We start from the raw sequence: 14,733 nt of genomic DNA on the forward strand, positions 1-14,733 counted from the left end.
AGTGGAAGCATGAAATCAACATGGACTGCAGTGTATGTCCTAATTTATCTTTTAATGACCCGTTTACACCTTTAATCCAGCCTTTATTCCCCTGAGTAATGTATAAGTCAACAAATGCTCATTGACATGGAAAATGTGAGAAGGGAAAAGAAGGAGGTGTGGGGAATGGAATGGATAATACAATATAGGATTGCTCTCATTTGACATAATAAACTGTTTCTTACAGAGCGTGTAGCGGGCGACGCACAGCAGAAATTCTGTCATGGTTTATTAAATACCGGGGATAAAAGAGCACAGCAAAGCTATTTCAGCTGGAAGAGCAAAGAGTAAGACAAAGTTTAGGTACCAAGCAGCCCACTTTGTGTACGAATTAGCATAGTGGGTTGCTTGTGTTGTCACATTTTCATGGGGGACTGACAGTGTCTCTGTTACTCTGGAGGCTTAACATGAAAGCAGCACACAGATCAAAGAAATAGTACAATGTCTGCCATGCATACTAAGAATGGGTTGGCAACATAGAAGAAGATGCTTACTGTACATTTATTTATTTTTGCTTCATAAAAAACTGCAAGATCGTCAATCAATAATCAATAATATGCAGTATAGCCTCTGGATTTTAGTCTGTGCGCTGGGGGAAACTAATCAGGACGTAATTTACAAGATAGTATGTAATAGGCTCTATGCACAGCAGCTATATTGTAAAGAAATGTCTCTTCCCCGGGTTCAAATGGATGTTAACCAAGCATCTCCGTCATTCATCCCCCTCTGTGGGGAACACTGCGATTGATGGACATGAAGGAAAGGACAAAGCCTTCCACCAGGAAAGTAGAGGCCCTTTCTCTTGGAGATGCATGTCTCCCACGTTTACAGCAAATCGTACGCATTGGTCTTTTAATTCTTATTGTGATCAAAGATAGAATTTTAAACCATCCCTCCTCTTGCCCATCTTCAAAACATAATTCATCATTCTCACATAGAGCATGTTCATCAGAGACAAAATGTTTTTATAATCGGCATGGGCCCCCCTCCCCCGCAAAAAGATATTTTTAATTTCACACTAAACCCAAGCGTTTAGGTTCTAAGCACTTATTTGTAACACTTTTTAAACGTGTTACTGTGTTTAGATTATAAACAGAAGAGCATGTTTAAATGCCATGATTGCACTGAGTCATCTGGTACTCCTTAAACCAGGCTAGTCGCTTTGGTGAATTTCTGATCAGTGTTATTATATGTCACAAACAACTACGATGAAATCCTGACACTCTTTAATGTAGACAGACACTAGTTCTGTCCGCCTCGGCAGGTTCTGTGTTCTGTCGCTGGGTCGGCGGCAGGTTTTAACGGCAGGCTGGCATCACTGTTGCCAGCCAGGGTCTTCTTGCTGGTGGTGGTTTCATTGTGAACAAGTAGCCTAAGCAGAGTACACTACATTACTGTATGCATACCCTACCTGGCAGGAAAAGCCACCAGATTTGCATTTGAATGCCTGATCTGCATTTGTACAAGAGGACAGGCAACGCGGCCCACCCCCCAAATGTGGCACACTGAGATACCGGTATGACCATAATACATGTAAATGTCTCTATGCTGCTGTTAAGGAAATCCCCAGGCTCTGTAGCGAAGTGGCAGGGCTCTGGACTATGATCCTATAACATGTAATGGCACCAGAAAATTGAAACTTATTGATGTATGAGAAAATCATCATCTTGTGAGGAGCTACAAGATTGCAGCTACCCCATCATTTAATGGGTGTGATACAGTGGGAATTTAAATTAATCCCAGGGAAAGAAGAAGAGGGACTGGAGAGCACTTTGCGATACAGGTTCTCTGTGACTGCACGGTGAAATTAGCTTTCAGCCTAAAGCTAATATGAATGGCCTTTCTACAGATGTTTTCACTGTGCATTAATTGTGTGTGTGTGTGTGTGTGTATGTGATCAACAATAGTAACGTGGTTATTATTTACATTTGGCCATAGGCCGGTTGCGTTTTGCCATAAAGCTGCTTCTTAGATATTACCTGCATCTTCTCCGTCTTTGATACCATGGGTTTGTGATGGCTGTGTAGCGTGTATACAGTGAATTGATAGAATGTGACAAATGATAGGCAACAGTGCAGACTGCAGAGGAAACCAGAGGATATTTCAGTGTCGTTTCTATGCAAGGCATTATGTCTATTTTCAATGTTGAGATCCCTCATTTCACAGTCTTTCAACTACAAAACGGTTCTGTCTCAAGCATGTTGTGCATTTCTGAATGACAGCATCATTACAAACAATGTTGTTGGCTGCTTTCATCCAAAAGATCCCGCAATGCGTGTATACCGTTTTGGTAGAAAATTAGGCAAAGGAACTGACCCTGGCGATGCAATTGGATGATGTTACTGGCAGTGGTGGAACGTAACTAAGTATGTTTACTTAGTTAGTACTGTACATTTTTGATGTATTTGTAGCCTACTTTACTAGAGTATTTCCAATACTTTTACTTCTACTCCACTACATCTCAGAGGCAAATATTGTCGCGATACGACTCCTTGTGAGCTTGTACTGTAGATCTGCTATTTTCAGGATATTTGTTTAAATTTGAAAACTTGAAATGGCACATTCTGCATAGTGAGTACTTTCTACTTTTGGTACTTTAAGCATATTTTTAATTCCGGACTTGTAACTGAGTACTTCTATATTGCAGTATTGATACTTTTACTTAAAGGTAGAGTGAGTGATTTCACTCAAAAAACCGTAGGTTTCGTTTTTGGCTGTGGGACCTAAGCCTTGGTCCAATCAGGATAGAGAGTCAAAAACGAAACCTAAGGTTTTTTGGCCCCCAGGGGTTAACTGGGAACTACTTATATGGTCAGCACACTCTATAGTAGAGAGGATTATCACAACAAAACAAAAAAATAAGTGATATTTGAATTAAGTGAAATCACTTAATCTACCTTTAAGTAAAACATTTGAGTACCACTGTTCTTAAACAGCAGAGCCACATTGTTACTGGATACTTGCTGCACTACCGCCGTGCATTCACCTCTGAGGGTGATTGCCCTTCCACTTACAGTACAGCTATCACATTAGCATTCACACTTTTCAGCAAAGCAGTGGTTTGAAAGGAATTACAAAAATACTGCAAAAATATAAAGCACTTTTGCCACCAATGCAAAGACAGTTTTTGGGAGTTGAAAGCCTACTTTACCTAGTGGACGCACTCTGAGCCCCCCCACCACACTTATAAAATGCACATTTTATACAAAGTATGTTTACATAAAGTATGTTTCCACTGCACTCTCTACAGATCTCAATGGGATTGACCAGAATCTGGTCAATCCCATTGACCAGATTTTTCCTCCCGGTGAAATATTTTCTTTTCTGCCCAAAACGTGCATTTTATACGTGTGGTGGGGGTTATTTCTGGTATTGTTGTTTTATGGTTATGGTTGGTGAAATATATTCTATATACTCAGTGGAGCTGTTGCCCCCGCAACCTGACTACGGATAAGCGGTTGAAGATGGATGGATGGATGTATCTATTGAGCCATTTGTATTAAGGACAACACTTTTGTACCAACTACTTTTATATCTGAAGTAAAAGTAAAAGCATTTTCAACTTTTGAGTGAGGTTTCCTGTACATTTTATGTTATGCGTACCCTTTACCCCTAGACTAATTGGTGCGTAACAGCAGTCTACAGGCAGTGTAGCCTTGCATGCGTGCGCAGGAAGTTGAAAGTAGGCTACCATAGCGTTAAGGAGACGTCCTCCTAACGCTATGGACTAGAGCTATTAGGTGTTACTGTGTGCCAGCTTAGACATCTCCTGGACAGTTCTTGCCTTGTCTTGTATGCTTTCTCTGGTAGGTGTGTGTGGGTGTGTGATGGGGACCGCCTCACCTGACGGGGCTGTTCCTGCCGTCGGGGTCACGAGCCGTCACGGCACCCACTTCGGTGCCCAGGGGAGCGTTTTCATAAACATCGAAGATGTAGTAATCCATAGTGTAGACGGGCGGTTCGTCTACATCGCCCACTGTGATTTTCAGGCTGGCAGTGTCTTTGAATGCTCCGAGATAGGTGAAGCGAGGGTCTACGTGCATGTTTGTACCCTCGATGTGGAGCATGTAGGTCTTCTTCCTCTCAAAGTTCAGTTTCTGTCGAGGAATGGCAGTCAATCAGTATAGTTTGAGCAGACCTTTGGTTTTTGAGGTTGTTTTGCAATGCAAGAGTGCAAAGTGGGGTTAAGGACATTGGGTACTGCATTACTCCAAGCGAACATGAGCACTCCCCATCCCTGTGTCCTACAAGTATCAAAATTTACATTCTTATGTTCTTATACCTGAACCCAAGTCATCCCCAAAATCAGGTTTCAACCAGGATAGACTAAGTTGATTAAGTTTACAAAAAAACACTTACATTCCTGACTTTTTCTGAGATAAAAAAACTCGTACTGTACTGTACTGTACTGTATTCTGTACTGTACTGTACTGTACTGTACTGTACTGTACTGTACTGTACTGTACTGTACTGTACTGTACTGTACTGTACTGTACTGTACTCGTACTATGTACTGTACTGTACTGTACTGTACTGTACTGTACTGTACTGTACTGTACTGTACTGTACTGTAGACATACATGGGACGTCACGGTCCCAGGCTAAACTGCAGGGGATCTCGGAGCAGCAGTGGGCTCCAGAGACAAGGCGTGCAGGCCCGCCGGTGTGCAGATAGCCGGATACAACCCTGGCGGCTGTCAACCACTGCCCCAGCTATGGGAAAATAGCAGGGGAGACAGACCTCTTTACTCTTGTCAGCAGCCTGCCTAGGAGAGGGAAACTCTGACTTAAAACCTACGGCCTGAGGACCTCTAGTCACTGTCCCAGCTTTCTCGGCCATGGCAGATGAACATTGGGCTTAAAGGGTGGGGCCAGTATTGCGCACACTGCACTCCACTTAAAAACTCCATTGCGCAGGCCTGAAGGCTGCATTGGAAAAAGAAAAGATGATAATCTACAGTTAAAAATCAGCAAGATTGGATTCACCAACTGAAAAAGGTAAAAAAAAGAAAAAAAAGGACCCAAACACTAATGAAATAAGATGCCTACATGGCTTCTTGACAAAATGTCAGGCAATGAATGCTTTGTACTCAGAGAATGGCTTCCCGCCAAAGGAACAGTTTAATTACCTTTTTCAGGCTGATGATTCCCTCTCCGGTGTCCCTATCTGTGTATATAGAAAATGTGTTGGCACCCTCCGAGTTGATGATGCTGTACTTGATGTCGGCGTTGACACCCACGTCCTCATCATTAGCTTTGATTTTCCCCACCGGTTTCCCCTCTTGTGCTGATTCTGGGACGTAAAGCTGGTAATTTTCTGTGGAAGAACATTGAAGTGGGAGTGATGCTGATTTTAAAAGGAGCATTTCAACCACCCAGCCTGCAGTGAAAGCGACCGTCCACGAGTCTTACGGTTGTTTAGTGTTATATTATGCATATGAAACAGCAATTTAAATATATGTTCTTACTTTTTGTACAGAATGTTCCAATTTAAATGGCATTAGCTGAAAATAGTTTTTGGAAATGAGTGTCAAGCTGATGGCATCAGTGGGTGGGGAGATTTAACTTAACAAGATGAATGGTGCAAAGCGTTCCACAGTACGGGTTGTATGCATGAAGTTATGAATTTAGCCAAATGCCTCCATAGCTTTTACTGACTGATTGAGCAATTGATGCAAGCTAATTAAGCATTTAGACCCCGTTAACCTCTGTTCCCTTAGGGAAAGTCATTACAAAATATGCCACAATTCTGAAATTGACATTAAATACTAAACTGGATTTGATAGCACTCAAATGGAGTCTATAAAACACTGAACCACATAATCATTCAGAAAAAGTTGATGGTTTCAGTAATAGTTTTCGCTGTGGCACAAAGTGAACAATTCATAGCTATGAGTGACTGGAATTGATTATAGGTACTTTCAGAGACAAGCTACCATGAATTTATAATTACATAGTTGCATGTATTAATAACACAGATAGACAGGATAAGACTTTCCAATACAGAATGAGGATTTTGACTTTATAGAGGGGAAGTATTCATAATAAATTGCTGGCACAGAATACTGTACATGCTCAGAAAAGCTTCTCAAAACCTGGTTATATCTCATTTTCTTTTCTACCAGCATCTTAATTGTGTTATTCACATGACGTCCCAGCTAGGTGTTAATTACTCTACAACTTCTACCAAGAAAGAAAAGCAGCAGCACAGTTATAAGCTTTTGTGAGGGAACTTAATTGCTTGTCTCGGCTCAAATGAAATGTATTCAAACCTTTTCTTAATTTCTTCTCTGAAGATGCAGAGGAGACACAATTGATGAGAGGATTCTTACAGAATGAATAACGCAAAAATGCTGGTGTTTTAAATTTGGATACATTGCAGCTTAATTCTATACAGTTGACAAAATGAGTAGCTTTATTGACTAGAATTTGATGTGACATTGTTCCAGAATGTTAAATAGGCTATTGTCACTGTCAGGGCAGAATAATTGTACAGATGGCTATACAGTATGTCCACTTTTCAGCCACTCTGTATCGCCTGACAATGTCATACTACTAAGAAATACGTCGGAGATACAAGGTTTCAGCTTGACAGCGACGAGATGAGCTCTTTATCATTTCTATCTCAGTATACATACTTTGGGGGAACTTGGGGGGGTTGTCGTTGACATCGGACAGTGTGATGTTGATGGTGGTGGAGCCCGATAGTCCTCCCACCTGGCCAGCCATGTCTTTGGCTTGGATGACCACAGCATAGTGCTCCCTCGCCTCCCGGTCCATGTTCGATAAGGCCGTTCTGATGATCCCTGGAAGCGCCATGGAGAAGGAAAATGTAACATTACTGACAAGCATTTACAAGCCAAATGAGGTACAGTCGCACATTCGATTTGTTTTAGCAGGTAGGGACGGGTCATATGACTTCAAATCGACATCAGGATTATTTCAATTTCTTTGCCTTTTACGATAAAAATAAATAAATAGCCGATTGATCTACAAGCTAATAATAGTTTAGCCTTGGGTGCCAATTTACCAATGTCCAAGCAGATGGGGAGGTGTTTAGTGTCTTTGCTTAAAGGCACTGTGACAGCAGGAGGCTACTGAAGTACATATTTACTTATTTATTTGCCGCTGCCTTTGACTGAGTTACTTTTATTTGTTATCTTTCTTTCTCTTCTGCACTTTAATCATCTGTTATTTTTTACTTATTTTGTTTCGTGCATTCCAATGTCATTGTATAATTGTGTTTCCTTTTGTGTTTGTGTTTCCTAATTGTGTTCTGTGCAAATCACAATGAATTCCCTTGTTGTTGAAATGTCCTATACAAATAAAATAGCCTTGCCTACAGTATTTGTATGGGACAATGCACATCCATCTGAACATGATTTTATGTAAACATGCCAGATTTTGCTAGGTTCTGATTTCCAATTTTCAGTCCCCAATCATAAAAAACTATAATATAACAACACAACAAATACAGAAATTAACATACAACTCCCTATAGTTGGCCTATACTCAACCTACAATTGTGAGTGACCAGGAAGCAGTTCATTATTATGTGCTTAATGACACTTTCAGAAGGTGTCATTGCTGCTGTCTGGATCAAACATCCTTCCTCAGCCATGTCCAGCCCCTTGCAACATCTCAGGAAGAAACCAGACTCCAGCTATGGACAACAACGCTTGAGAATGACCCCCCTCCTATTGACATGGAAGAATCCCCCTTCTGAAGACCTCCCTTTTGGCTCAGAAGCACCACGGGTCCAGGGTCAATGGTGCATTTATATAGCGCCTTTATCCAGGGCGCTTTACATAGATTGTGCATTACATTCACCCATTCATACACCGATTGCGGCGGAAGCCATGCAAGGTACCAACCAGCACATCGGGAGCAATTTGTACTTGCTCAAGGACAGTGTCTTGCTCAAGGACACTTCGACATGTAGACAGGAGGAGCCGGGATTCGAACTGCTGACCCATGGATCATTGGACGACCTGCTCTACCTCCTGAGCCACAGCAGGGGAAGACACTCAACCGCCTGAGAACAGGAACAGGGCGATTAAAACCTTCTATGGCCAGCTACAAAACCGGCCCAACCATTTGTGAATTTGGAGAAGAGGACCATACGATGCTGCACTGCCTTGTCTGCCCTCTACTACCCAACCTGTGCAGCTTAAAATATCTCGCAGAGTTCAACAACAATGCAAAAGACTGTGTAAAGAAATGGGAAACTGTCACCTAACCACATGCTTCAAAGACAGATTGCCTAGCTGCTAGTGAGGATCCAATATTGTGCTAGGCCCTAAGCCTAGCACAATATTGGATCCTCACTGACAGTTACAGTGTGCATTGCACCAAACAACAGTAATGATGAGATTTCAGTTCAATGGAAAGGAATTACATCCAAATGTCCCTATTCTATGGGGTGGAGCTGTACAATATAATCTCTACCACCCTGCTTAATTCCATTGTGCCAAGGACCGCCGATACGTTATTCTGAAAGCGGAACTTTCTGAGATGGATGCGCGCCGTCTGAAAGGCATCGCCGATCGAGCTCCAGCGAGCAAGTCGCCAGCTGAGCGGCTGATTCAGCGCTGTCAGAGTTACAGTATGTCCCGATAGAGACAGATAGATAGAGACGTTTTTATCCCACGATTTAACCATTTTTTCACTCAGTGTCAATTATCTAATGTAATCCTATAGGTGCTACACTTCCTCTGCCAACCTGGGGAGGGCAGCGGACTGACCTCATGCTGCTTCTATGCATGAGCTTCTTTTTATCTGACAGGGGGGAGTTTCCCCGGCCGTACGTAGCGCGTGGAAGGAACACGTTATTCCGACCAGTTTAGAAATCAGGATTGCATTTTTTGTGAGGGTACCTACGGTACACTAGGCTGACTAGGGGATACGGGGAGAACATGCAAACTCCACACATAAAGGCCCTTTCGCCAACCACGACTCAGGTATGAGCACTGATGGCGCGGAGGAGAGAACACAGCGTCCCCAGCGGGAATCGAACCCAGGACCTTCTAACTGTGAGGCGACGGCACTACCGACTGTGCCAACATGCCCCCGTAAATCATGTTTTGATAGCTCATTTGCCTTGTAACGGGATATGTCCAATAACATTAAATGGGATTTTGGCAATAATTTGTGTAACCCGGGTGAAAGAAGTGGGTGTTGTGGCCAAAAGAACAGCCAATGGGGTTTTGGAAGTCATCCTACTATAAATGAGCCACGTCTCTGTGTACGTGTGTGCATGCGTACGTGTGTGTACGGTTGTAATGCACGTAACTCGAGAACCGTTTGACCCACCGTTTGACTCACATTCGACACACGCATTCCACACACCCCCACAGGGAGTGCAGTGCCAGGTATCGAGTCGGGCGGACCCACGGTTCTCCAGAACCACCACAAAAGGCCCTGGTCAGGCTCTGCCAGTAGGCCTAATGAGGCCAACTCCTTTAACCTGTGCAATTTCCAGCCTCTGCCTCAGCCAATTGAGGCTCAACCAATCAGGGCCAGTGGGCCGAATTGATTTCCAAGTAAACATTTCATAGTCAGTTTGCAGTCTTTAGACACAGGCACATAGCCACATACACAGATCTCAATGTGGGACACCGGCTGACAGTTAAAACGGGTGCTATGACAACGTAAATCATTAGGTTCCCAAGTTGCATCATTCCCAAGTAGGCCGACTGTGGTCGGCACGTACAGGTCTAGTTTGTATAACCCAGGGTTGAGCGGGGTTGTAGAGATTGTACAATTCCACGCCATATAATGGAGACATTTGGATGTAATTCCTGTCCATTCAGTGGTGATTCATAGTGCATCTGAATCCACAGGCCAATCACTCGGGATGCACGCGCAGATTAGACACACCAACGGACCGACATGCGGTCGAACATGCGTTGCTCCCGTGCTTGCGTTTAGGGTTAGGTTAGGGGGTGAGAATGGATGTTCAGTCGGAAGTTGAGAGTAATAACTATAGGAATTAAAGAGCGAGAGAGAGAGGGTGATTATCTGGTTATTTTTGGTGTCATGTCAGACAATTAAGAGGGGAAGACTAAAAACCAGATTTTTATCCCACGACTTTTGCAACCCATTTATTTTCACCCAGTGCCAATTATCTAATGTAATCCTGGGCTCTACACTTCCTGACTACCTGACCTTTCTAGGCAATCTCATAACACTGCTTTGTGTTTCACTTCATGCTTTCTAATATTACTGTAGCAAACAAGCTGAAATAACAGGTTACATAAACACAAATGAAGGCTACAATGAATAACTTCATGTCCCCGTTAGGGGCCCTGGCGAGTGGAACCTGTGTGTGTGTGTGTGTGTGTGTGGTAGAAATTTACAATAGAACTTCACACGTGTGTAGATGGTAATCGATGGTAATGGAGCCACTAATGCAGTCCAGTAGGTGTATCATTATGATGAAGGGATAAAACACACTGACATGCAGAAATCACGTTTGAAAGAGCTACAAGTGAGCTGTCTGTGTGAGTTGTCTGTGAGCCCATCATTTCAAGGTTAGCCCTCCTCCACTTTTATGATATTTTAAATGACTTGGTGCAGTGGTGAATGCAACATTCCGCGGAGCCCATTCCATTCCATCATATTTATTACTACAATAATGTGGGAAAACGCAGCCATGAAATTTCCCTTGGTTAAAGCAGTAATATATGGACATCTCCCTGGCCATTATGGACAACATGGAACTGTTTGTTCCATGTTGTAATACTAATATACTAGTGCCTCACGTCCACATCTTTCCGGTGTGCTGCTGCGTTTATTAGAATATACAGTAACTGCATGAATAGCACAATAGGCCAATTGCCTATAATTGCCTTATACTGTACATGCATACAGAAGTAAAGACATACAAACAAATTACAATAGGTACCATTGGCAGTTTGTTTCTGCTTTATGTCAAGAGATGAGGCAGATTAAATGCGTTGAGCAATTAAATTGGATAATGCAGCGAAATTGTAATGGCCATTCAGTAGTTGGAAGACATTGTGTGCCGATGTTAAAGAGCAAGAGGCTGTTTCAAAAAGCTCTGGCTGAAGAAGGGAAAAGTAATATATTGAGCCTTGTGATGGTCAGAAACGGCACAATGCAGCTTGAAATAATTTGTTTATGTAAAAAAAGGTTTAACCTGGTAGACCAAGTAAATCATTCTCTACAGTACATACAGGTTTTCTTTTCAGTCAGTCAGTCAGTCAGTCAGTCAGTCAGTCAGTCAGTCAGTCAGTCAATCAGTCAGTCAGTCTTTCATTCCTTTCGTCTTCATTCCCTCCTCCAATAGGGAAAAACTAATCCACTCAGCACAGCTCATGGGTAGAAAGTGGGTCAAGAAACAAACAGGCCAGTGGTATTAACATCCGAGAGATCCAAGGTTACACATCGTCTGTCAAAGTCTCTTAGTCTCTATCTGTGCACCTCCTTGGCTGATCCAGCAACAGCCTGCGACACTACACCACTACTCAGCAGTAGGTTACAAAGCATTCACTATCACAAGATGATCTTGCGTTTGAATTCACAGCCAACACAAGGAGAGAGGGGTAGTCATGTGAGCTTAACTGCTTCTGCAGCAGCACATGATCTTGTTTCAGGGCTTTAAGTGCTCTATTCTCCAACTGCATAACCTTTCAAAATGCAGGGTGGATAAAAGGTGATCAAATGCATCTATATTTCAACCTGACATTTTCTGTTCATTCGCAATCTTGATATTTCTCTGCTGATATTTCCAGGTAGCTTGTTAAAAAAAAGCCATTATCAGCACTGCATTGAAGTAAGGATTATTTCCATCTATTTGTCCTCCCTATATGCAGACCAGTTCCTATTTGATTATTCCTATAGACTGGAAGATGTCGCTGTGTTTATCAGTTCCAAGTCAGTAGCTTACACAAAAAATACCAAGAGAATGTTGTCTGTTCTTGCAGCACATTTATAATAAACCCCATTTCAAATACCAACTCTCAGCCTGGGTGCACAGCTTTTCCTCCAATCATGCAGGCTCCTCCAATTACTCGTGGCTAGTTCTTGGATATTAACTCGAATCTCAGCATTTCATAATTCGAAAAGGGGAGACCTTGTCAGGCAGACAGTTTCCATTAAAACAACGGCAGGAAAGACAAACGTTCTGGCCTTTTGCAGTCTCTTATTACTGCTTTACCCGTGAAACCCCGTTGCTCCAGAGCCGTCACTCATGGCGCTGTGGAGGGAGGTCAGCGTGCACACACCAAGGAAATATGAAATGTCACCTGGCCTGAGAAATGTCACTCTACTCCTACATCTTTTGATATCCACAAATGAATTACGGCGCTTCAGACGACACCCTGCCATTTGTCATGTCAAGTCCACTGCTTAGGAAACTTAGAAAGACACCACACACGCACGCACACAACACAACACTTCACAAGACATTGAACTGACTATAATGCATCCAACCCCTCCCCCCACCCCCCACCCAAAAAAGGGAATGGCCCACTACAACGTTATACCCCTTGACAAATTATGCCATACACCATAATGTCCTTCATACCTGTCTTTCCTCAGCTGATTTCATAGAGTGAAATGCTGCAGCACAAGCCTGGACCGAATCACTAGAAACCCAGGCCATTTACGGTATGCTTGGCAAAAATCTGGCACTGACCAGCCACTCATGATGATGTGCCAATGTCACAAAGATGTGACTGAGCAAACTTCTGAGAAGATATATTGGTGATAAGCTGAAATCAGCTTGCCCGGCATTGTCGGGGTTATCACGTAGAGCGTAGACCATACAACCAGGCTAGGCATAAAGCCGTTGCCTAACAATGTTGGTTTGCGCGATTTCTGAATATGTAAAAAAAATAAACAATAATATAATTTAACTTAATGATTGTATAAACAGAATATAAATAAAACACACAAAACATGATCCATACAGCCACAATGTGAATGAATGAATTGTAACTGATGATGCAGTACCACAATATTGCAAGTTGGGATTGACTTTCCATATAACTAGACCTGTACGTGCCCGTCGCAGTCGGCCACCGGCCTACTTGGGAACGATGCAACTTGGGAAACTAATGATATACGTTGCCATAGCACCCGTTTTACTGTCAGCCGGTGTCCCACATGGAGATCTGTGTATGTGCCTGTGTGAGTGTGTGAAGACTGCAAACTGAAAAGTGTACTTGGCAGTTGGCAATCAATTCGGCCCACTGGCAGAGCCTGATTGTTTGAGCCTCAATTGGCTGAGGCAGAGGCTGGAAATTGCACAGGTGATTAGGCCATTGACATTAGGCCCACTGGCAGAGCCTGACCAGAACCTTTTGTGGTGGTTCTGGCGTGTGTCGAATGTGAAGTCGGTGGGTCAAACGGTTCTCGAGTTACGTGTATTACAACCGTACACACACACACACACACGCACGCACGCACGTACGTACGCACGCAGAGACGTGGCGCATTTATAGTAGGATAACCAGTCCAAGCCTATGGACTTTAATTTTAGTAAATGACAACGTAAGACGTCATCTGGCTGATATAAATACTGCCCTCGCTGCACCCCTCATTTCAAACGTGTGTGACTTTTCTTTTCTTTGTTTTCTTTGCGCAGCATTTCGGACCAACATAAGACTTACTTAACACTAGCTGGCGCAGTGAGCGGGTGAATGATGAGTGTTTTCTTTTGAAGATGAGAACCTTGAGACATACCGTGATCCTTTTGACATTGGGTTCCCACTCCTGGACACCTGCTCTGACTCTGCCTGAGTGGTAATATCTCAGGTAGTGGGAGCTATACATCTCTGTGGAACTCACCGGCTAATTTGGAAGATAATTGAGTGGGAGCTCACTTCCCTGAACAGGGGATCCGTTTGACGGAGCAAGACGGTTAGCCTTTTCCTCAACCCTCTCCAGTCTATTAAAAGTGGATACCATCACGCTATCTGATGCTTTGTCTGGCTGGAAACTTCTAAAGGAGGACAATCGCCTGGGAGAACAAAAAGGCTTATGGCAGATTACCACAGCACTCTTCCTTCTCCTTCTTCAGGGCCCCTTGGTTGTTGGCACAGTCAATATATCGTGTTGTGCTTTTGGAACCAAGATCCCCTGAAAGACAACCTAAAAGACATCTTCAAGACACATCATCTTTGAGACGTGTGGGGACAAAAGCTGTTTATAGAGGGGCTAGTGCCCCTTTGTGCTCTGTTATTGTGTCTGATGTACTTTTTATTTTTACTTTTTATTTGTTCAAGATTATTTCATACAGAAGGATGGTCTTCCTGCTTTCTTTGTCGCACCTCCAACGGGGCCATAAAGATCAAATCAAATGGACAATGAATGGACAATTTCACGTCATAGTGTCTGTGGTGACAATGTATGTCACCACTTGTGTGTGTGTGTGTGTGTGTGTGTGTGTGTGTGTTTTGTATATGATTTATCGTTACATGCCTACCTAAGACTACAGGTGTGAAAGGACTACTGGGCTGACGTGATCTCCCGTCCCTAACGGGGATCTATAAACCTAGATTGACGTGATCTCCCGTCCCTAACAGGGATCTATAAACCTACATTGCAAAAGAAGGTCGTTTAGAAACATTCTAAAGGATCCTTCTCACCTGGCAAAAAGAAATAACATTTCCTCTCACAAGAGACTAAAAAGCATTAGGAGCAGAACAGGTTCCATAATAGCCCAAG

At 43.0% G+C, this 14,733-nt stretch overlaps 1 protein-coding gene across 1 annotated transcript in view; it reads right to left on the reverse strand.

Moving 5' to 3' along the window:
* The window catches only part of LOC308336415 (cadherin-18), a gene marked incomplete at its 3' end in the record, with an annotated part of 102,078 nt that overhangs the window by 47,821 nt on the left and 39,524 nt on the right, over positions 1-14,733 (reverse strand). Inside the window, exons 4-6 of the mRNA XM_080793778.1 lie at positions 6,678-6,845; positions 5,169-5,356; positions 3,883-4,136 (exon numbers count right to left, since the gene is read on the reverse strand). Of these exons, the coding sequence (XP_080649904.1) occupies positions 3,883-4,136; positions 5,169-5,356; positions 6,678-6,845 (610 nt within the window). The remainder of the gene's footprint in view (positions 1-3,882; positions 4,137-5,168; positions 5,357-6,677; positions 6,846-14,733) is intronic.

This window comes from Protomyctophum bolini (assembly GCF_963924005.1).
Source record: "Protomyctophum bolini genome assembly, chromosome: 21".
Lineage (NCBI taxonomy): Eukaryota > Metazoa > Chordata > Actinopteri > Myctophiformes > Myctophidae > Protomyctophum > Protomyctophum bolini.